This window comes from Melitaea cinxia, chromosome 7 (genome assembly GCF_905220565.1).
Source record: "Melitaea cinxia chromosome 7, ilMelCinx1.1, whole genome shotgun sequence".
NCBI lineage: Eukaryota > Metazoa > Arthropoda > Insecta > Lepidoptera > Nymphalidae > Melitaea > Melitaea cinxia.
Genome location: NC_059400.1, coordinates 1,367,546 through 1,393,498, shown reverse-complemented (window position 1 = coordinate 1,393,498; position 25,953 = coordinate 1,367,546). Strand labels below are relative to the sequence as shown.

Below are 25,953 nucleotides of genomic sequence, written 5' to 3'. Positions count from 1 at the left end.
CTTAGAGAGATCGAGGGAAACCTTCGAAAATTGTAGTTGTGACTATTGCTTTGTTATTTTTTTTCGTCTTCTACGTTGTATTACTTGTCGATGCAATTGAAGTCGGTTTTTTTTTCGTTTGCGAGTACATTATATTATATTATGTTATATTTTGCTGTATTATATTGTATTATTTTATCATATTATATTATCAGTATTACGTTATAATATAGAATGTTATATTATATTATTTGTTTTATATTTTTATTGTACACCTACACACTATACTTTCTTGCACATACCAAGGTTGGCTGGTAGAAAATGCATTTGCGTTAAGCCCGCCATTTGTACACACGTGTATTACTATATTTATTGTACAATAAAGAATTTAAATAAATAAAACGAATAAAATAAAACACAATTATGTCATTACCTTTTGGAATCACTTATTATTTTATACGCGATATACAATGATCAATATCATCAGTTTATAATATTAAATCGATTGAACTAATCGTGAATATAACTAACTATAATAACCTACAGTTATTTTATGCGGCTTGTATATTACAGAGTTCTAGAACAATAGAAAGATCTGGAAGTCTATAATAATCCGCCCACTTTCCTTTATGTATCTGGATGAGTACAATGGATCATTTAAGCACCGCTTGGATACAACCATATGTATATATGTATCCATGAGTATGTATACATGATATTCCTACTAATATTATAGACTAGCTTTTGCACACGAGTTCGTCAGCGTACATGATTTTTGCGAAACTTTAACTGTTTACGCAGCGCACGCAGCGGAAGCTCTCAGTAGGATAAAAAACCCGGTTTTGAAACATTCTTCGTTGGTGCTCTACTTCTATTAGTCTTAGCGTGAAGATATATAGCCTATAATATAATAACATAATACTCGATAAATGGGCTATCTAACATAAGAAATAATTTTTCAAATCGGACCAGTTAGGAAATTTGTGAAGGTTGACAATGTCTATTTTTTTTTTTTTAATATTTTTATCTATTTTACATAAAATAGTGTTGACAAAACTAGGCAATTGAAATTTTTTCAGTTTTACTTTTAATACTTGAATTATATTCCCGAATCTATGCTACTATTATTATCAATACGACATTTTGTTAGGGTGTAATATGTATGTTTGTTACTCTTTCACGCAAAAACTACTGGACTGGTTTTAATAAAACTTTGTACGTCGATAGCTGGAGATCTAGCATAACACATATGCTACTTTTTATCCTAATATTCTCATGGGGTCGAATATTATACGGGTAAAATCGTGTGGCGCAGCTAGTAGATACTAGAATAATAATCTATACATTAATACGTGAAGCAAAAACTTTGTACCCCTTTTTACGAAAATTGCGCCGACGCAGGATTATGAAAATTCGTACACTTATAGTTTATGTAGAAAAGGAATGTAGAACGCTAATATTTTTTTAAACTTATGCATAAAAATATATTAAATTAAAAAAAAAAAAAAACATTACACACACTACAATGTATTTAACACACACACGTATATTATATACTTTTTGATGATTGTCAAAGTCTGTAGTGAAATTGAAAATTTAAAAAAGGTTCTTTATTTTCATAATTTTTTAATTATGGTCGAATTTCGACTTCTGGGCGACCACTAGTACAATATAATTACATATTTAAAATATTGTGATAGTTATCGCAATATAGTCGTACAAGGGAGTGTCTGAACAGTTCTGACACTGAATATTATGACTCATGTGAGCTTCCACTTGATTCTAACGCGTTCTTTATGATTCGATTCAGTGTATGACATTTTATTTAAATACACTTAAAACTATACGACTCAGTTATCATATACTGAGTTATTAGTTAAAATGAAAAGGTCTTTCATTAATTCTCGTAATAAATTTCTTCTAAAATATGAAAGATTAAAGTAAAAAATCAAAGAAAATCTGATTCCTTAATTAGTCTCTTAAAATGTCATTTTAGATAAGCACTATAAAAATGGATCAAACCTTTCTTCCGTATACAAAAGATAAATAATTCTTATTTGTTGCCATACATTTTTTTCTGCAATTAATTTCTTCCAGGGTTCTAAATCGATAAACTTAAAAAATAACTTTATATTTCAATTAAGAACACACTGAGCGTCTTATGTCTATTCTCCTTCGTGTCTTTTCTATCCCAAGTGACACTGGCGATATCGACAGTGCCCCCTGGCACAACTGAAACCCATTAAGCCCAAGAATAATATGTCTATATAAAAATATATACTATAACAGGCTTCTTTATGACTAAACAAACGATAAAAGCATCACGAACACTTCATAAAAGGAATAATGTTTAATTTTGTGCACTAAATCTGGTGGACTCGTTTCTTGAAACATTGAATCATACCGTCTGGGCAAACAAGCTTATTCCAGGAACTAACAAAAAATTAATACTGGATTCATCATTTTAGCTAAAGATATCCAGCACACAAAATGCAATATTATGTATGTACGCTACGCTTACGCTTTCCCCATGTAGGAGAAGGATCAGAGCTTAATCCACTACGCTGCTCTAATGCGGGTTGGCGAATATATACTATGAGTAATGATCGGTATCAGGTGTACATGATAACAACCGGGACCGACGGCTTAACGTGCTCTCCGAAGCACGGTGGGGAGACCCATAAGGACTCCACAAACACCCAGACCATGGCAAACATCTAATGTTTCTCCTATAATTATTGTATATAGTTTATTTTATTTCTCAATATTTTTATAAATATTCATCCTTATAATTTACAAAATATTCGCTTAGAAAATCACAATATAACTGATAAAGCTTACTGAGAACAATAATAGTAGAATAATAATATTAGATAATTAATATTAGTCAGAAAGAAATGGTAAGTTAGAATTGTTAGGAGTTATTTATAAGGGGCTTAAAACTAAAAACTGTTTACTCACCGAATATCTGTTAAAATTAAATATACTAAACAAATGGTAATCCGAGTGGATAATAAAGAGCTTCTCCCCTTTATTCTGATTTAACGTCTGACGTCATGAAATACGAGACTGCAGGAAAAAAGTTGGAACCTTGCCCTAGCTCGTATGTCCTGAGTGGGAAAGTTAACCTGATGTTAACGCTTTTGACTTAAGCTAATGTAAGGTCTAGAACATTTTTGACTAGTATTTTAGAACGTTTTAAAAAGAAAACGAAGAAATCTAAATAATACTTTTTGCTTTGTCTTTTCTTAAAGATTATTTTATTCTAGTTCTTTATTTCACAACACATAATTATTCTTTAATAATTACAATAATCGCTTACAATCAAGTGAGTCGTACGCTTGTTTGCCGAACTAGTTGTAAAAAAACAATATTAATTCTATTTTAATGATAATTTTAAGTCAAATTTGATTAAACACAGTTCATATTGATTTAATAGTACCGAGACTGCCTATGCGTATTTGTAGTACCTCCATTCATTACAAAAAGTGTTTTCGAATTGATTTTTAGGCATCTAATGATGTCTACCCTCCGATCAACCCTTCAGGAAACATACACCACACCTAGGGTAAAATTTAGGGTTCGTCGGAATTGTCTGGCTGATGACTAAAAAAATAAATAGGTATATTACATGGACTTTTATTTACTTATTCCATTTTTTATTTACGTATTATACACACGAAAGTATGTACACAACTTTTGGTAGCAGATTAAAAAATATTGACAACAAATGCCCACTTGCTAACAGTTGAAATAAATATTTTTCTACATACTGTTTTACAAAAAAGATACAGTTTATTTTCTGTTAATTGAATAATATTTCATTTTATAAAATATAAATACATTCATAACATCAATTTTAATATCATTTGTCGTCATATTTATTTTACATTACCGTAACACATTAAGTACTTTTGTAGCACATAGTAAACAAATTACTTTTTTTAATACTTGTAATATAATCATAATAAACACTGAGGGAAGAAAAATTCTACCATTGTAATTCGCCATTTAAAAAGCAGTGATCCATCAGCCAACATGGCGGTCCAACAATGGCCGTCATGAGCATTTAAACATTTTTTTCTTCTTTCTTTTTAATTTTTAGTTGTCCCTCTGAATGAGGAAAATGGAACGAGGAAATTGAAAAAGATATTATAAATGCCCAGAGACTATTCTCTTCATTTACAGAAATAACTTTTCTACAATATAACTACACAAAATATTAAAATGAAAAATATTTATTCAACAAGCTGTGTAGCTGTGAGTAAGTAGAATACAGATTGACGCCGATTATGTATTCTGTTATTAATAATAACTCTTTTTTTTTTTTTAATTTAATCTCATTTAGGAATAACTTGTAATGCTAAAAGTCTAGCAGTGACGAAAAATTTTATGAAAAATCTGAATCTGTTAGAGAATTTCGAGATGATGTATGGGCGATCAATAGATAGCTGTACTTCATAATTAAAATAAAATTGAAATAAATAAACATTCTAAATAATACTGTTTTCAAGCAGTATTGTGTTCCTGTTGGTGATTAAGGTAACCAGAGCTCCTGGGGGGACTGGGGATTGGGTCGGCAACGCGCTTGCGATGCTTCTGGTGTTGCAGGTGTCTATAAGCTACGGTAATCGCTTACCATCAGGTGAGCCGTACGCTTGTTTGCCGACCTAGTGACATAAAAAAAAAAACATTCGCGTTACTAGTTATTAGTTTATTCTCGTATATATTTTGTTAATTCATGTGAATACTTCTATTTTACAAAAAAAAGTATTTTTTTAAACATAACCTTAATTTCATTTAATTTTCTTAAACTAAATTTTGTACAACAGCCTGTTTGGATGTTAAGAATACAGAAAATCACAATATAAATCCCAAAAGGATAAGTAATTTTGTAATTTTGCGTGTCATTCTTGATAAACCGAAACCCACGCGGAAACTCGTTGTCCAGTTATATCTCAAAGATGTCATGTATGTAACTGAATGTGATTAATATTATAAATTAGAATTCATAGAGATTGTTCACGCTAATTCTAATTCAAAGCGTTGCTTTGCATTAAATATTTTTTATGTTGTTAGTATATTTTTTTAGTTTGAATTATAGAAAAAATGTATGTTCAAAGTGTAGGTATATAAAAGTATGGACAGTATCAGAATTCACAAAGCACGTCGAGGCGAATTTTTTATCGCTTCAGCTTTATAGATAGCAATAAGATGAAAGTATTTTAATATATTTCCAAACACTTTGTACGTCATATTATATATTTGGCATGAAATACTCAAAAAATCAATCCGATCGATTTGTCTGTGGCCCTATATTTGTATGTGTGATAAGTGATTGTATCTACATAATCAACAATTTTAGACAATTATATTATTTCGCCCCTTAAAATTGAGCCAGTATGGTGCGATATGAGTTCAGGACCTGCTCATTTAATGTTCAAAAGAAAAGGATTGTCTCTATCAATCCTCTCCTTCTTATCAATTTTTTGTTTTGTATTTAGATAGATAGATCTTATTAGACTCTTTATTGTACACAACAACAATCAACACAATAACATATTACAAAAAAAAAAAACAGTGTACAAAGGCGGTCTTACCGCTAGAGTAGCGAGATTGTTTTGTATTTATTAATTCGATTTTTTGAAGTTTTCATTTTATGGATATATTTATCACCATTTACTTTGTAAGATATAAAATCTTAAAAAGAAAACTATTAATCAGATGCGTAAGCTCGCAATTGTAGTTTTTATCTTATTTCACTTTTTGTGTGACCAGTCGACGAAAGAAATTAGCCGGTGCAATGACCCCTCGCCATGACTATTACTTGCAATCATGTAATGACAGACGCAGTCTATAAACGATTCAAGAGTAACCTTGATTAGACAGTTTTTATAAAAATGAAAAAAAGCTTTTATAGGTATATAAAATTAATAGCAAAAACATTTTAAGCAAAGCTTTTAAAAATTGTGAATAAAATGTAGATGACTTATTCGAAATTAATGATATAATACAGCGAAGTTTTATCATTTTATTTTTACAATTTTGTATTAAAAATTGTACTGAGCAATCTTTATGATAAAATATGATATGTAGAGTACATGGGTTGTTTGTTTAAATAACATTGACAAACCTTTGAAAATAAATGAAAGTAAAAAATAATATAGTAAAGTATCATAACAAAAATACGATAGCTTAACTTTTGTTTTATATTCGTAATAATTGGTAATATAATCTAGTCATTAAACTTTACCGGCTTCTGTTCAGTTACTCTATAGGATAGTTACAAAGGGTTAAAAAAGCGTGCTTCCTTCCCCGAAAAGACAATATCCTTAAGCGGAAGTAGGAACAGCAAGAAGCCTTTTAGATTACTCCTTTTTTTAACACAGATGATATGGTAACAAATAATTAAAAAAGAATGTGTCAAATAATAACTACTTATATCAAACGCACACGGTCGTCTGTTCCTACGCTAAGCAACATAATGATTGTGTTTTAGGTAACAACCAATTGTTAAAGCCAATTTTTTTTTAAATAAAAATGCATAGAAATAATATATATAGAAATATATAAATACATATATTACACCCAAACTCAGACGGGAATCGAATCCGCAACTGATGGAGCAGAAAGCAGGAGCACTGGAAACTACACCAACGGGCTAGTTCCGTGGGGATGCCAGTATAAAAGTATAGCGCCTATGTGTCATTCTGGATTTTCAGCTATGTAAATACCAAGTTTTATTAAAATCAGTATAGTAGTGTGAGTGTGGAAGAGTTACTATTAAGATTTATGTGTTCATAATAATATACTATATCACTCACAGGAAAATAAAAATAAATATTTAATAAATTCTTAAGTAGTTTATGAGCGTGGCCATAAAGATCTAACGATAGACAAAATTTTCGATGTTGTTCTGATTTACTTTGAACAAAAAATTATAGCTAACATGAGCTTAACATTATTACAATAATTATAGCTTACAAGTGCATATTATAAACTAGTTGTTCCAGTGAACTTCGTATAACCATATTTTTCCATGAATGTATAAAATCAACTCGTAACTTTAATCCCGTTAAAAAAAATCTCAAATAAATAATTTATTTACCATAAGGCGGATTACACACTTAACGAACAACAAAAAAAAATTACACATATAATGTTAGCAAAATCAATTAAAAATTAAAAAATTGCTACATTATAACATTGGGTACGTTACGAACTTAGGTAATGTAACCAGTGCTACAGAACAAACTTAAGTTTTTCCTTTGCTTATTCAAATTAATATTTAAAATAATAAATAAAAAATAAAACAAACGGGGTGAGCTAAATAAAACCGTTTAAAAAAAATCAAATGGTCGGTTAAATAATAATTGCGTTTGCTCGCAAACAATAAATAAAACCGACTTCATTTTTCATCGACAAGTAGAACGATGAAAGTAGTCGAATAGATATTCTGTTAACTACGCATTATTACGTTTAGTTCAAAAGTATTCATCAGATCTCGATTGGATGGGACCACGTGACGAGCACCACCTTTCGATTAAATTTAAAAAAAGAACAATCAAAATCCGTATACCCAGTAAAAAGTTATGACGTAACAAACATAAAAAACACAATCGAATTGAGAATCTCCTTCTATTTTGAAGTAGCTTAATAAAAACGATCTATTCAAAATGTAACAGTATCAGTAAGTTTACGTGTATAGCACGTAAAAAAACGGGGCGAGTACGGACTGGTACTATCGTCTTGTATCATTAATCAAACTCTAAAGAACCAATATTCTCATTTCTATTTGTTGTTATTTTTTTACACAATACAATACATAGATAACAGATTGATTGTGCTATCAAAATATATAAAACACTATTATTATATAGTTTAAATTTTTGAAATAGCAATGATATTAATTAAACTAAATGAATTATATAGCTAATCTAATATTGCGTAATACATTCAAAACGCTATATAAAACTTTATTTAATTTCGAATGAGTCATATACATTTCACTTATAGCTTCAGCCTGTAATATCCCATCCCACTGCTGGGCATAGGCCTCTTTCCCCATGTAGCAGAAGGATCAGAGCTTAATCTACCACGCCGCACCAATGTGGGTTGGCGGATATTTTTCCTACTATGAGTAACGATCGCTATCAGGTTTACATGATAACAACCGGGACCAACGGCTTAGCGTGCTCTTCGAGGCACAGTGGGGAGACCCACAAGGACTTTACAAACACCTAGACCACGGCAAACATCTGTATGGCCAATACAAATGTTTTTCATGTACGGGGATCGAACCCGCAACCGCCAGCGCAACAGCCACAAACCAGTGCTGTGACCATTGTGTCAAAACAATTCACTTATACATTTATATAATTAAAGAAATAATACAACTTAAAACCTTACTAACATCTTCTTTTTATTAGAATAGATAATATCTATCCTAATAAAAACTGCGGCTTAAAATAGATAAAATAGAAGTTACTTATTACTGACTTTATATTATTAAGAACATAATTAAAAAACAAACTTATTTTTTTTTTCTTAAGCCGTAAGTTAAATTCTAATCAATCTAAAACGTAGAGCTTTTTCATAGCTACATAGCTGAATTAGGCACATATAATTCGAATATCTTTTTAAAATCCCATTCTTTAACTTCTAATTGCACATTAGAACTCCAAAAAGCAAACTAGATAATACTTATTGGACACAAGCAAAGCATCAATCCTAGATCCATAAATGAATTTGAAACAAAAATGTTTCACAAGAGACGTTATCAGATGCGTAGGAATTTAATTGTAGCAGTTCTCATCGTAATTGGAAAAATACACCCACTTAATTGGTTTTAAATCGATTACGGACGATTTGTCTTACATTTAAGAAGTCAAATGGTAAATTACAGAAAAAAAAAACAATTGTTGCCAGACGTAATTAGCTACGTAGGTCTAAAACAGTTTTAAATTGGTTTATTTTTTATTTATTTTTATTTAAATTTATCCTCTAAACTTGAGTTAGCTATTTTTTTTTAATTTGGTAGATTATTTTAACGAAACTTTTGTACGAAACTTGTCTTGAATGTAACGCTTTGTAATATCCAACTGCTAGGCATAGGTTTCTTTCCCCATGTAGGAGGAGGATCAGAGCTTAATCCACCCCGCTGTTTCAATGCGGGTTGGCGGATATATTCCCTACTATGAGTAACGATCGCTATTAGGTGTACATGATAACAACTGGGACCAACAGCTTAACGTGCTCTCCGAGACACGGTCGGGAGACCCATAAGACACTACACAAACACCCAGACCACGGCAAACATCTGTATGGCAAGTACAAATGTTTGTCATTAACTTGACAAATTTGACTGTAACGAACACAAAAAAAAAAAGATACGACGAATGCAACAAATATTGTGTTCGTTCGAAAGTTATGCGCATTCATACATTTCGGCGATCACTTACTATTTCCATAGATAATTGTGACTTAATTTTGTGTTCTGCTTAAAACGTCAGATGGCCTGTTTTTTGATGTTAAGTACAAATAATCTGACAATTTAGTTCGTTCTTTAGTTTGGTTCATTAAACAGATCGTTCTATCATTTCTCGATTTGTTTCTAGAGTAATAATGACCTCGAAACTCAAATTATAGTAATCTCTGATGACAGTACACGCCACGCTTGAGATATTTCAAACAAAAGATGATTCGGCGTCCCGGTCGTAGTGATTTAGTACTGTGACTAATCAAATGGAGCATTACATCGAAATAGTCTAATTTATATACTAAACTTCCTTGACACTTTGTTCCTTGGAAACATCACGGTCGATTTAATAGTGACATTAATATACCCGTGGGCTTATTAAAAAAAATTGGAAAAAGACTGCAGTAAATTGAAGAATGAAAAAAACCTTATATGACGTAGTATTTAGTTCCTACCTGTATCCTAGAAAAACTTCCTGTAAGAAAGATGATGTAGATGTACTATACCTACTTCCCGAAAAGACTTTTATTCAGAAAAAAAAAACTTGATTAATAACTAATATGGTATCTTGAAATTAATTACAATTTATTTTGCAATTTAAAACCAAAGGAAGCAATTTATCAAAATAACATTTTTATATTTTTTTAAAGTACGCTCCACTGTCATGTTTAAAGTTGGAAGGGTTTACAACTTTCGTAGATAAAACCAACATCAAATAACGTCCCTTATTATATTGCAAATGATTTTAAACAATAGATAATAAAATTAGTAATATATATATTTGTAATATATACGACTAAAAATCTGTTAAAACAATTCTCGAAGAAAATGAAACACGAACGATATGCGTGCATCGAACTCATCAAATATCGTATTCAAATTATCAGAGGGCATATCATAGCGGAACATTTCATTTAGTCTGTTCTATACCGCACAAATACAAGGAATAATGTCTGAAATCATTTAACTAACACGAAAGACTCGTGAAAATTAATTTATTACTTCATTTCATGCGAAATATTACTTTACTATTACTTTTGTTACTCTAATTCTGTCTTACTATTATAAAACGAAAATTATGACGGAGGAATTTTCGTTACTCACCACAATTTTCACATTCCACATTTTCAATTTCCACGCAAAGAAAACCGTAGACAAGACTAGTGTATAATGCAATATTATACTAGTGTTAATTTTTTTCTCTATAATGTTGTATTTTACTTACTTGAAACAGTCATTAATCGACGATTTTTATGAATCAGACTGTTATACTAGGCTACAGATTAAACAGAAGGAGCATGACTAACATTTACTGGGAGCTTGTAATTTAACATATAACTTTGAATCATTCTTTAGGGAAATAAATTGTATTGATGTGCATTCTAAAAGTTATTTTCGGTGTTAGTTTCGCGACTAAAATTATTAAGTTCTGTCCTTATAATTATGTAGTAGTGTGATGTTTTAAAAACTTAAAACATTCCTTATTAAACTGCTTTCCTAATTCAAAATAGTATTTTTAAAACAGACCAGTACTTCATGTTTCTGTTCATTCAAATAAAAAAATAAAATCTTTAGACTTATTATACCAAGAAGTTTGTATAGCTTTCATAAAAACGTAAGGGTTGTATGTTGAAGGAAATTGTAGCTTGTGACATTGATACATTATGTTACTACAAATAACTGAAGCGTGTCGAAAGCAGTTCGTGCGTTGTGAATACACGCATTAATCGTTTGGTTCGGGATTAGGATTACTATGCATAAGGAGCTTAGTACGAGATTCTGAAGCAATGAAACGATTTATGTCATCAATTAGGGGTATTTTTATTTAATAACCATGCTACGCGGGAGCACACTGCTTTCTTTAATATTGTATTTGTATATGTAAAAGTTTTAACAATTAATGAAAAAAGATGAGGCACTAGGTCTCTTACTCTTTAGCCTATTTTTATAAAATAAATTAAAAATTTTAACATGTATACGAGTATCTTACAATGGGTTATCTCAGAACTGTTTGTTCACCTCCTTTTTAAATTTAAAAAAATATATAAAAGTAATTTAATGAAATAAAAATACAAAAATCCCCTTTGGACTACAAAAAATCCAAATAATTCCATCTCTTACTTTCAAATTACATTGTAATAGACGTAACTTTGTCACCGCTATCATTCGATCAGCTATTTACATAAATAGCAAGTTTCAGGTAAAAAACGAACGACTAATGATCACAGACGAGGTTACTGAACTCTCCTGAATCGCCCAATTTCAGCTTGTCGCCGTGTCATGATGTCACGCACTACATGCCCTTAATTATTTAATGGATTTTAAATACTAATGTCCCTTTTTTGTCTCATTGTATAAGTACAAAACTTTCTGTAATGTATAATGTAAGTATTCTGGTAATATAAAATGATAGAATGAAAATTCTTGTGCCAACCTAGTGTTTCTCGGATAACTATACAAGCATAACTCTGACTGATGATGAACGGTTAACATAGCTTGTGCATTGTTGTGAGCTTGAGAACTTAATATCTTGGACTATAAAGCATTGTTTGATTCAAAACGTTAATCTTTCAAATCAATATTAAGTAAACAAAAAGTCTAAGTTTATAGAAAAAGTAGTTACAAAATAACCTCGCCTTGGACGTTTCTAAGACCTCCATAAAGTTCCTCCTAGTAGCAAATGAGACCCTTACCTAACATTGACTCATTTTCAGACAGTCGTAAAGTTCCAAGACTAATTTTACACAATGACGCTAAACTTAAATCCAGTCGCTCAGTAGGTATATTATTTTTTCTGAGATATTCTTTTGAAATAAAATTTCATAACGAGTAGATATTGTAGAAAGTGTACTACTATAAGGGTTGTTTTGTTAAAAATTTCATTAAACACTTTCAAACTTTCGGTCTTTATGAAAGTAAAATTAATAGACCAAAAAAAAATTAGAACATTTTTATACGAAGTTAACAAACTAATTTGTCAAAAACATGAATACCAAGCTATAATTAATAATTTATGCTTCTATTTACACGAAAGCCTGAAAAAAGTACGTGACTTGTCACAGTAGCTCGATAGTGAATCGTAAATTCCTTTCAATAACACTAATTACGCGTCTGCTTTGAATTGGGGGAAATGAACTCTTTGTAATCATTAATACAACAAAAAAGCCTTCAAACATTCTTTATTTGTCGCTTTATAAATCTTTAGTATGGTAACGGAACTACAATCGTTGGTGATTTTCTTTATTATTAGGCTTGTATTTCAAAATTGTGAGTGCATATCCATATAAACTATATAAAGGATACGTGGTTGTGTTAGCTATTTGTATAACACCATAAATACAATATAAATAAAGCTTAAAGATAATTACAGATTATGTAGTACAACTGGCGGACTTATGTTTGGCGTTTCAGAGATTAGCCAAAACAAACATACAGACAGAAAGACAGACAAAAATTGTAAAAAATGTTATTTTGGTATAATTATGTATCGTGTATGCATCCATATGCATTTAGTAAAAAGCGGTTATTTTAATATTACAAACAGACACTCCAATTTTATTTATTTGTATAGATTAAGAATAAATCTTTTCGCTACTGTGCTAGCTAGCCTTTCTAAAAAAAAAACCTTTTATTTTTTACTGTGAAGCTGTGATTCTATTGTTTTCTCTTAATGTTATATATACTCTAGTGTTGATATATTTTTTGAGTCGGCAATTCAATGAGTATGCAATGACATATGATCTGACCAGACATTTATGATAATTAATTGACTGGCCTGGTGCAAACCAATTAATAAAAAAGCATTTAATTACATTAAATTGTAATTACTTTACAATATTCATACTTTTGAAGAACCTCTCTACTTATGTTGAACTGTATTTCTTACGAGATTTGACAATAATGATGCTATCTTAAAACTACGATATATTCCGTATTTGTCTTCATACAATTAATATCTAATTATATATTCGTGAAAAATGTAAAAAGAACCAAAATTCAATCACTAAATTTTTTTTTATAGAGGGAATGTATCTCAGTCCACATCGGCCAAGCCGGAGTCCAGATCGGAAATGCCTGCTGGGAGCTATACTGCCTGGAGCACGGCATCCAGCCTGATGGCCAGATGCCCTCCGACAAAACCTTGGGAGGCGGAGACGATTCCTTTAATACCTTCTTCAGCGAAACTGGCGCTGGGAAGCACGTCCCTAGAGCCGTGTTCGTGGACCTCGAGCCTACTGTCGTAGGTAGGTTATCGTTAAAAGCGATTAGCAGTAACATACAATATGTAATAAACATACAATTAATTAATTTATATTTTTATAAGAATAGCGTCTTTACATATTAATGTGTCATGAAAGAAATAGAAACGAATTAAGTTCAAAAATAAGGTAATTGCTATAAATTGTTGAAGAGTTCCCTCGACTATCTTTCTTCTCCATCATCAGATCGACTCCAGACCTTTATTAAATAGTAGTGCTTTATAGTACTTAATGAAAACATGATTAAATGTACTAAGTCACCCTTACGATTTTTGAAAGTTTCCCTCGATTTCTCTGGGACCCCATCATCAGATCCTGGTTTCCTTATCATGGTACCAAACTATGAATATCTCCTTTCCAACAAAAAAAGAAATATCAAAATCGGTTTATAAACGAAGAAGTTATCTCCGAACATACATAAAAAAAATATATACGGTCGAATTGAGTAACCTCCTCCTTTTTTTGAAGTCGGTTAAAAAGTAAAAAAATAAATACATGTAATTACGTTGAATACACATGGTAGGTATTATGCTTGATACGTGAAATCAACTCAAATTCAGTAATAGTAAATACGCGTTATCAAAGGTTACTAAAAATGGGCTTCACGTGACAAGCACCACCTGTCGATTAACAAAGGAATCATCAAAATCGGTCCACCTAGTAAAAGGTTCTGAGGTAACATACATAAAAAAATGTATTTGAAATAAGAACCTCCTAATTTTTGGGAGTCGGTTAAAAATTACTACATATGGTATAGCTTTCAAACTGTTATCGGATCTCCAATGAGGTGCGGTTCAACGATCATGAAGCGATATGAAAGCAACGCCAAAGCAATTTGAAAGCTCAAGAGGCAGTGTGTCTGCGCTGAAGTTAATTGTGTAGAGATTGAATCAGACAAAAACCTACGCGAAAATTATGTTCTTAGGACGAACACAAACGGGTGCTGGGTATATTAAAACATAAATAGATAATATTAATAAATAAAGTAGATTATATAGAATATCTTTTTTTTGCTTTAATCTTGGCAAATGCAATTTTTTTTTATTTGATTGACGATTGTTTGATTCAGCCGGTAACATTCCACTGCAAGGTATAGACATATTTTTAACCGACTTACAAAAAAAGAGGAAGTTATAAATTTATTGTTTGTTCTAAATTCGTTTGTATAGATATCAATAAAATTTTACTTTTTTATGTATGTTACCTCAGAAATTTTGACTGGGTGGACTGATTTCGTGTAAGTTCGTGTAATTTTAAGATGAATCCATACACTTTATATTTCACTTTGATTTTTAGTTGTTATAACTTTCTCAGTTCTCTGTTATTCTATAAATATTTAATTATTTACTTCTTAAAGTTATGGGATGGTCCTACAATTGACGAAAGGACGTATTATTTGGTCACAAAATATATTTGCAATCTTTTTTTTAAAGTTTTTCTTCTTTATGTTGAAGAATAGTCAATTAACTACCAGAAATTAAAAGTTCATACAACGTTTATAACAAAAACTTGGAATCAGCCTTAGAGCTCTCAAAACCTCATCGAGATATCCGACGGGCATCGAACCCGCACGTGGCCCGTTATTACCGCGCCGTGTTATTACGCCCAGACTTGCGTTATACCACTCGAATAGAAGCACCGAATTATTTCACTATCTAATAATACATCGATAACTTCAGGTGATAATGTATAGTGTTTATATGTGGATACAATTTTTGAAGTTACACTTCTTTTGGTGCGCTAAGGAAAATTATGAGGGAAAATTTTTACGAGACACGCGCACACCCTGAAATAACCAATAATTCTATGAAATACGACAATTTATGCGAGAAAAAACCTCTAAAATCCAAAAATAAGCTAAAAAGGTACAAGACAATGTATACCTACTTTTTATCCTATAATTCTCAAGGGATCAGGAGATCACGCTTTAAAAAAAATTAGTGTCCAGATACAATCTCTCACGCACACGAAGTCGCGGGTACAGATGTACAATTAAAATTAAATGTTAGGTGTCATAATTAATTTTACAATAATTAAATGGAGATGTGGACAAATCTGTACTAAAAAATATGTTAAGTCTGCACCGTAATAGCTTATAGATATTTGCTGAATTTCTTTAATTCACGCAGATTTTTTCTTTAATATTGTCCCTAATCACCCCCTGTATTTTTACTAGACAGTTTTTTACAAAACAAAAGAAGTATAAGTTACTAATTCATTTATAAAACAAAAGATTATAAATTAACACAGTTTAATGGTTTAATAAGCATAGATCGAACATCAAATATTCAAAGTAACGTAAGAAAACTCTTCGCATCAATTGTTCTAACACTCTCTGCGTTCTCATTGTAAAGTTTCTTGCATTACGAACATAAACAATTTGAAAATACCTTTACTTATAGCCTATACTTTGCATTTAGCTTTAAAAAAATGATTTGCATACACGAGATATTTAAGACGATACGCTCGGCTAAGACGGTCACACGCCAGAGACGTCACTTCCGTATGATAATACTGTTTAACCCAGTTTACATCCCTGTGGAAAACTCCGATATAAAATGTTAAGTTCCGTTGGGGATCCTGATAGATCTACCTGGATCGAAAAAAGCCCGGATGAAAATTGTATCTTATTATTATTTATCGTATCAAATTTGAATAAAGAATTTGGAATCCCTGTTTCAAACACCAAATAGTTTACAATAACTTCCCATCAATCATCGTTTTTTATTTGGAACTATCTGGAACTTTCAGCAAGGATATTATATTTTAGTGTGAGAAAGTTATTGAGCGTATTAAGAGGGTATAATAAATGTTTTTTTTTCTTTTTCTTTTCATAATAACTAAATAATAACTAAAAATTCCTTTAGTCGTTAGTTAGTTTAGTTTTAGGTGACCAAAGCTACTGGGGGGGGGGGGGGGGGGGGGGGGAATTGGGGATAGGGTAGGCAACGCGCTTGCAATACTTTAGGTGTTGCAGACGTCTATAAGTAATCGCTTACCATCAGGTGGAGGCGTACGCTTGTTTGCTGACCTAGTTATATAAAATAAAAGTTCTTTGGTTTAGTTAGTAGTTTGATTGAGTCTACACACATATTTTATCACGAGTATTTAAGTAATCGATATTTGTATTTGTATTAGTATTTCTTTTGTTATTATCATATGTACATGATTGCGATCTTTACTCATAATAGGGGAATATGTCTGCTAACCCGCAGTGCAGTAACTCCGATCCTTCTCCTACACGGAGAAAGAGGTCTATGCCCAGCAGTGGGATGTTACCAGCTGAATCGTTTAAGTCAAATATAAAGAAATAATAATAATAATATATCCTTTATTGTACACCAAAATATAAACAAACAGTAGTAACAAAAGATGTACAAAGGCGATCTTATCGTTGAAGAGCGATTTCTTCCTGATAACGTTTGAAGAAACATGAATTTAAAATGTTACCGTTTATTCCTTTGAAGTACAGATTCCAAAAATTAAATACTTTGTAAAGATATTTTTTAAACCACGAGTATGTTAATATAGTTAAATAAAAAGAGAAAAACCTTTCATGTTAATTAATTCTCAACACACCCATGTACATATTATCCTGAATTTACATATATAATAACTTTTCTATTGTCCGTTATTCCCACATGACCCAGTGTCCTCGTATAAATTCTTTCACAAAAAATGTAATTTTAGTTTTAATTTAACAAAAAGGTTTTATATGTTTCTAAAGGGAAAAATTGTCTGTAAAAAAAGATAAAAAACAAGTCGTTGCCAAATATTTAATAAAAAAAAATTATTATAAAAAACTTGTAGATACAATTTTTTAAATTCATTATCTGTACCAACAGTAGAACTTAAAATATGGTAAATATTATACCGAATTTTCCCTAAGATGAACACTATAGTATATGCAAAAAATTAACTAAAACATTTGTAAGAACTCGAAAAGAAGAAAAAAAACGACGAAGTTACGAAAACATTTATAAGTATCTCCGTCCTTTTACTGAACGTTATCTGTGAAATTACTCTTTGAAGGATATAAAGAAACGTCAATGGCTACAGTTCTGTCGATGACTAAGACTAATTAATGACCACTTCAGTGCTTTCGCTAATTAATACCACGTTTTGCTTATTTTGTATGATCTTTGAACTTTGAATAAACGGGGCAGCATGAATGCCAGACGTAAATTCTTTGACAGTATCAATAAGTAGATACACAGGCATATTTTCAATGTTTTTATTTACCTGTTATGGAGAAATGGTATTATTAGTCGACTTAATCCAAAGGTTGCGGGTTCGATTCCCACTCAGGGTAGATTTAGAAAATTTTAGGTTTCCTCACCGTACCTGTAATGTAAAAGCATCTGTATAGCGATCATACATCTGATACCGATCTGTACTCTTGGTAGAGAAATCGTCCATTCACCCGCAGCATAGCAGCATAGCTGACTAAGTTCCAACCCTTCTTCTTCATGAACGTGATGTGAATAGTGGATACTTAGGTACAGGCTGTTAAAATTCCTTCTAAAATAAAAAATATATAACTGGATAAAAAAGACAACATGAATCATTTTGTCTACAGATAACATAAATAAATTGTAAAAAGGTTCTCCTTCTCTTAAACAGTAATTTTTCCAGTAAATATTTTTAAAAGTCCACTTCGCGAGTCACGAATAAGCCGAGAAAGTGTTATCGGAAAGTTAAATCAAAACACAATTACTCGCTGTCAGATAAAATGCGCTTTTATAAAGTATCGTTCTGCTTTTGTGAATCTTGAATTTTGTAAACATTTATTATTTTACTTAACTTATCTTGTTTTATATTATATTTTATTTTTATTTTTATTTATTAGAAAAACAAACAGTGTTACAAAAAAAAACATATCTAAATTAAAACTATACACCAATTACATGTTTTCATAATAAAATTACAAAATAATAGCTTGTTCACTTGATACAGTTGTATTAAAATGATAAATGTCACCTACGGATAAGTTCGAGAGCCGTCAAATCAAGTGTTCGTCAAAGTAGTTTTGAAATGAAGTGTTGAAGATGGAAGTGGATGCCACCACACTGTTTAAACTTTTAGCGGCGCGAATAAAGAAAGAGTTTTGTGTATAATTTGATGCGGACTGCGGAATGTCTAAACATAAAGGTTGCCTAGGTGTTTTATAAGGCACCCTCAAATTAATTTTAATATTATATTTTTATTTTTATTTTTTTAATTATTGAAGTAAAACTTTTTTAGGCACGTTTGGCTTGGGGAGTAGCTTACTCCTGACGTTACGTTAGCTGTGCGTGGCGAGATCGGTCGAGACGAACGGAAGTTGAGAGGGAAATATAAGTTAGATGGATTTAAAGAAGTTTTACTTCAGTCATGTGGTCTAAAGCACACTCTTTTTATTTAGGTATTATAGTTTTTCGAAGCTTTTATTTTTAAATACAAATTTAATTTTAGTATTCATTGCTTGGTCCTTGTTCACTATTTATTCATCTCACACACAAAAAAAAACATAAACTAGACACGAAAAAATTATTACCAACTGAATTATTATTTTTATTATATATTTATTTATTTATTTATGTATTGAAAACCTCCTCCAAATGTTTGTTGTAACCTGGCATCAAATACGCAACTGATTATATTTGTTAGCCTATTGTTATTTATTTATATTTAATTATGAAAGCTAATACAAATCAATATTTACAGACGAAGTCCGCACCGGTACATACCGTCAACTCTTTCATCCGGAACAGCTTATTACTGGTAAAGAAGACGCGGCGAACAACTACGCGCGCGGTCACTACACCATCGGAAAAGAAATCGTAGATGTCGTCTTGGACAGGATTAGGAAGCTGGCTGATCAATGTACTGGTCTGCAGGTAAATTTCGTTAATATGTGCAGTGCTCAAAGGGTCGGCAAACAAGCGTACAGTTCACCTAATGGTAAGAGATATTACCGTAGCTTATAGACGCCTACAACACCAAAGGCATCGCAAGCGCGTTGCTGACCCAATCCCCAATCCCCCCCAGGAGCTCTGGTCACCTTACTCACCAACAGGAACACAATACTACTTGAAAACAGTATTATTTAACTGTGATCTTCTGTAAAGTCGAGGTACTACCCCAGTCGGGCTGCTCCATATTTTGAGCGGGAAATTTCCTGCTGTGCCCTACCTCAGTTAGATTGACGTATATTAGTGAGAACTCGATTGCGTTTGTCCTAGATTTCTTTTAGTTTGCCGTAATTTTTGATACAAGGTTACATACAACTATTCAATCTCTGCACTGTAAAGCTTATTGAATTTTTTAATATTTACGTGGATTTCGCTGCTGTAAAGTATTCGAAACATCGGGCATCTAAGAAACTAAATAAGTCGCGACAAAATCCGAAAAAAAAAAACTGTTTCATCGTAATAAGCTTATTGAACTTTAATACTGATTAGATACATACTATATAATATGTATCAACTGATTATCTATGAATTTATAGCGTAAAATAAAACTCAAATCTTTATCATTCGTTGTAGGGATTTCTAGTTTTCCACTCGTTCGGAGGCGGCACTGGGTCCGGCTTCACCTCGCTGCTGATGGAACGTCTGTCAGTAGATTATGGAAAGAAGTCTAAACTGGAATTCTCCATATACCCTGCTCCTCAAGTAAGTTCTTTAGTACAATTGTAATAAAATGATTTTATATTAAAAAGAAAATTTGTTATTGCATGTTCATTTAATTGAATTTTTCACTTATTTACCTCAAGGAGAATTAAATACTGCGTCAGTCTGTGCCTGGAAAGTTATAGAATCCAGATTCAACTATCTAAACTGGGTCAAATACTTGTATGGTATATTTATCAAGAGCAGGAATCGTAATTGCGACCACTAGCGCAAAAGACATTTACTATGATCACTGCACCTATGTAATTGTAATTAACTATCTTAAATTTATTCAAGAAAGTTCACAAATACTCCAATAAAGCAACAGAACGAAATTTTTTGTTATTTTAAGGATTCTAAATAAATCTTCCATCATCAGGTGTCAACAGCAGTGGTGGAACCTTACAACTCCATCCTCACGACCCACACGACGCTGGAGCACTCGGATTGCGCGTTCATGGTCGACAACGAAGCGATCTACGACATCTGCCGTCGAAACCTCGACATTGAGCGCCCCACCTATACCAACCTCAATAGGCTCATTGGACAGGTATTGATAGCGATTATTGAGAATTATTTGTTTGGAGTTACTGCTGGAACATGTAAGAATCTCACTTAAAAACTTCTTGTTTGAAAGTTTTTTCTCCAAAACATTAAAAAGGGTTAGATTTCAATCGACGATAATATTCCATTTATAATAATATCTAGGAATATTTGGTTTTTGATAACGATTGCTAGGGATTTGCCTAGTTTCTTAATGATCGTGGTCAAGTTTAAAACATTTTAATAGTTAAGTTATTAAATTTTATTTTAATTTATAATTTTAGCCACTATCTTTGATTGCAATAGGTATAACTGAGTACCAATTTTGACTACGTTTTAAATTAAGTTTATTGATCACTGAATTTTTTTTATAACTACATCACAAAAGTGTTTAGAGAAAACAAAAATTAACTTTACGTATTCACTTATGTCTTTCCGCCGATGACAAGCATAACAATAACAAACGATTAACAATTAAATATTCTTAGATCGTGTCCTCGATCACCGCGTCTCTTCGTTTCGACGGCGCCCTCAACGTGGATCTGACGGAGTTCCAGACCAACTTGGTGCCCTATCCTCGCATCCACTTCCCTCTCGCTACATATGCACCTGTCATCTCCGCGGAGAAGGCCTACCACGAACAGCTCACAGTTGCGGAGATCACCAACGCCTGTTTTGAACCTGCGAATCAGGTATGCCAAATAATTATATAATAATAATAAATAAATAAATATCTACACAATACACACACGGTCGTCTGTTCCTAAAGTAAGCAACTTAATGCTTGTGTTATAGGTAACAGCCGAATGGTAAATTAGCTGCATTTTTTTCGATAAACTTACTTATAAATAATATATTTATATAAATATATAAATAAATATTTGTATTACACCCAGACTCGGGGTGGCAATCGAACCCACAAACCTCGGAACAGAAAGCAGGGTTACTACAAACTGCGCCAACGGGCTAGTCAAAATAAAAAAAAAATATCTGCTTACATATTGTAGCTCAGGTTGCAATGTTAAGCTTTCTTCTGAAAAAAGATATACATTTCTTCTAAAGAATCTTCTTTTTTGTTGCAAGCTTTGACCGAGTTGCATTCACCATGATCATAAGTCCTTAAGTTAAGTTATTGGACGGCTTGTGAAGATAAATTCTTTGCAGAAGAACATTCTTATGAAAAATATAATAAGTGTAATAAGATCTATTTAATGTTTTATTACTTGACATTACTTTTATTTTACCACATCCTATTTTGTTTCATTCGCTTTATATACCCAAATATTAATATGGATGCGTCAAAATGTTATTTTGCTAAAGATCACATTTTTTGGCAAAGTTAGTAGATGTACTTCACATGCAAATTATGTAATTGTGTCTGTGTGTGTGTGTGTGTGTGTAATTTTCGACCAAATTGTACGCCTGTCTGAAGCTTAACGGTTTAAGTCCAAATCTATCAAACCCAAAGCAATTTAAAATGGAAAAATAATAAAAAATACAGATATTTATTTAATTTTCTGATATTTTCCTCGTAACAATAAATGTACAAAATAATAAAAAATCCTATGATTATTGAAGTAATTTAGATAAGAATATAACTTCGCTTCAGCCTGTAATATCCCACTACTATATTATATAGAATATAACTTATCATTGGATAATAACATGCGCAATGCAGATCGATATAGTAAAAGACTAAGTTATTGTTCGCCAAACTACATTTGGCAAACTACCAAAGGCGGCTTCAAGCCGTCTTATGTAAAATGCCTATTATGTAATTTATTTTTTATATCTGCAATGAAGGCATGAACTGAACTGTCCACAAACTTCCCTCTACTTTGCTGAAGCTTAAGCCAAGTTTCAAAAAATATTTTTAGTAAGTAATTAAGACACCCGGAATTGCAGTGTAATTTATAATGCAAGTTTGATACATATGTAAAACATTATTTTTATATGTTTAAATAGAAGTTAATAACGTTTTTACTTGATAACGTTAAAGAATACTTCTAACAATGTTTCAGATGGTGAAATGTGATCCGCGTCACGGCAAATACATGGCTTGTTGTATGCTGTACAGGTAAAATATATTTCGTTTTATAAAAAAAAAAGTAATTTTCTCATATATGATGATTATATCACCCGTAAATGGGTTCCCCTGCGATATAAAAAAAATCGCTGATAACAGTAGTATTGTAAAACTTTACTGTTAATTTTAGTCAACAGAAACTATTTTACTTACTTCTAATTGTACGCACACAGAGGTGACGTGGTACCAAAAGACGTGAATGCTGCCATCGCTACCATCAAGACTAAGAGAACCATCCAATTCGTAGACTGGTGTCCTACAGGGTTCAAGGTAAGATTCGTATATTGCAAACTCAGTGATTATAAACATTCTTATATTATGCGACGTTGTTCACGTTTTGCAATCTGGTTTCTGTTCTCCACTGAGCATAAATCTTGAGTCGTAGTCTGATCTTCATTGTCGTAGATCATTGTGTGTGAATTATTCATTTTTTTTTGTCACTAGGTCGGCAAACAAGCGTACGGCTCACCTGATGGTAAGCGATTACCGTAGGTTATAGGCGCCTGCAACACCAGAAGCATCGCAAGCGCGTTGCCGACCCAATCCCCAATCCCCCCCAGGAGCTCTGGTCACCTTACTCACCAACAGGAACACAATACTGCTTGAAAACAGTAATTTTTTGCTGTGATCTTGCGGTTTTTTTTATTTGTCTTTTATTCCCAGGTGGGCATCAACTACCAGCCACCCACAGTGGTGCCAGGAGGAGACCTCGCTAAAGTGCAGCGAGCAGTTTGCATGTTATCCAACACTACCGCCATCGCTGAGGCTTGGGCAAGGTGATTTGCCTTTCTCTACATTTGTCTGTTTGTTAATTGTCTATGTGTAAAAATTACGTCAAACGTAAAAGATTTATCTGTGCTGTCAAACATTTTTAGTTTCATAATCAATTTAAAATCTAAGCATTATTTACTATCTTTCAATTTTATCTTTATTTGCAAAGGATTATAATGAAATCACTTGCTTTTTTTTAATAATATATAGCTACTAACTTCTTTTCTTTTTCTTTTAACTAACTTCTTTATAAATAATATCAATTTAATACAATTTATACTTGTATGAAATACTTCAGTATTGAAAGAGTAAGACAGAAAGATTGAAAATTTTTCCAAAAACCTGCAAATATTTTACAGACTCGACCACAAATTTGACTTGATGTACGCCAAACGTGCTTTCGTCCACTGGTACGTTGGAGAAGGTATGGAGGAGGGAGAGTTTTCAGAGGCTCGTGAGGACTTGGCGGCACTTGAAAAGGACTATGAGGAAGTCGGTGTTGACTCCACTGAGGGCGAGCTTGATGAGGAAAACGAGTACTAGAAGAAACTCTGTCATCAAAACCAGTGTTGCAATACATTAAAATTAGTGACGTAGCTACCGTTATATCTACCGTAAGAATTACAAGGCGCTTTGAAATATAGGGCTCCTACGAATTCTTGTAAGACCACGAATTCTTGTATTCACAATAAAAATATTTTGTTCCATTGAAGCCCTAAAATAATCGCGAAAGGGTCTAAAACGGTTAGCTACATCACTATTTTAAAGCAACGTATTTTTGTAGTTTGAATAAGCTATATCTCATAATTTAACCAGATTTTTCATACATTGATTTTACAATATATTTTAAGTTACTAATTATAAGGAAAAATGAGAGCTTGTCTGAATTGTAAGCTTACTGACAGTACAAACTTGAAATATAATTTCCAAATGTGAAATAAAGTTTGTATGTGTAAAGTTTAATTTGCAAAAGGAAACGCATTTATTAATTGTAAAACAAAAACGTGATAATACTTTCTAATATTGATTGGACTTAAGTCGTTTTATAATTTTATTAACATTAAGCTAATTTAAAAAAATAAATATTTAATTATAATTGTGTTTTATAAATGGTATGCATGAATGATAATTTATTTTAATGCACAATAAAAAAACCTTTTACACTTATGTACAATGTTTTATTTACATTCAACTGATATATTAAAAAAAAAAAAAACCGAATACAAAACGCCCCAAACAATTTCCTTGTTTAAGGCCAGGATATCCGAAACCACCTGTTTTTGATAAAGCTGTAAACATAGTAATATTCATGTTTTTGTACCGTTAAAAATATATGTTGTAGTTTAATAAACGTTCTTGATTATTCAACGGTTCAAAACACGATAATTGTTACTTGACTCGATAAAAAAAAAACACAAAGAAAGGATGTTTTTGAATATTTTTCTTGTTTTACTTGAAGAATATCAAATTTTAAGTTACAATAGTCACATGTAAAAATAGGTAATAACATTTAGAAGAATATCTAACGATTACTTTTTTAAATAAATGTTTTTATTTTTCTTAATATTAAATTATATAAGAAACCGGCCCACGCGCCTCGCTTCAGTTGCCTACGAGGCGTTATTGAAGTAGGATCTGTTTCTCTGCTGCCTGGCGGCGTTCCCCCGCTATATATTGTATTATTTTATTACGTGAGTAGTGTAACAACGTTTTGAGAAAAGAATATTTATTGATAATTAACATAAATAAAAATATTAATAATAAAAATGATTATTTTTTAGCTATAAACCCATAAAAAATTAAACAATATTTATTTTATCTACTTCTCTTAGGTATTAAATGTTTATGATTCATTTTTATATGCTGTGCGTTCAGGATCGAAAACAAAATCATAAAAAGTTTATTATATAATTTAATTATGAAATAAACTAAAGTAAAAAAAAAACCTAGTAAGTTGCACTACTGTTAAAATTATACTAGAACGCACAATTTTTTCGTTGCCGCTCGCCGTTCACCGCGCACGGGGCACAGTGGGCTGAAATTCACGTTTCATAGACATTCAAATTTATTTTTTCAAATGACTTCCGAAGATTTATCTGATCCGAATCCGACTTTCTGATCCGAAGATTTATCTAAGTGCTGGCTTTGAAATACACAGGCCGAAGACGGGCAGCAGCGTCTTCG

General features: G+C 31.7%; 1 protein-coding gene across 1 annotated transcript; it reads left to right on the top strand.

Moving 5' to 3' along the window:
• Positions 1-5,703: 5,703 nt before the first annotated feature.
• On the top strand, positions 5,704-24,476 carry LOC123655185 (tubulin alpha-1A chain-like). Its single transcript, XM_045591019.1, has 10 exons — positions 5,704-5,724; positions 13,479-13,701; positions 19,423-19,595; positions 20,244-20,372; positions 20,749-20,919; positions 21,401-21,604; positions 22,934-22,989; positions 23,172-23,268; positions 23,662-23,774; positions 24,129-24,476. The coding sequence occupies exons 1-10, from the start codon at positions 5,704-5,706 to the stop codon at positions 24,310-24,312; spliced, it is 1,371 nt and encodes a 456-aa protein (XP_045446975.1). The 3' UTR covers positions 24,313-24,476.
• The last annotated feature ends 1,477 nt before the right edge of the window (positions 24,477-25,953 follow it).

Bases quoted from the DNA above. Each gene is read 5' to 3' on its own strand.
- LOC123655185 (XM_045591019.1), top strand. From the start codon at position 5,704: ATGCGTAAGCTCGCAATTGTA. The intron at 20,373-20,748 runs GTAAGTTCTTTA...TTCCATCATCAG, and splicing joins CCATATACCCTGCTCCTCAA to GTGTCAACAGCAGTGGTGGA. The intron at 21,605-22,933 runs GTATGCCAAATA...ACAATGTTTCAG, and splicing joins GTTTTGAACCTGCGAATCAG to ATGGTGAAATGTGATCCGCG.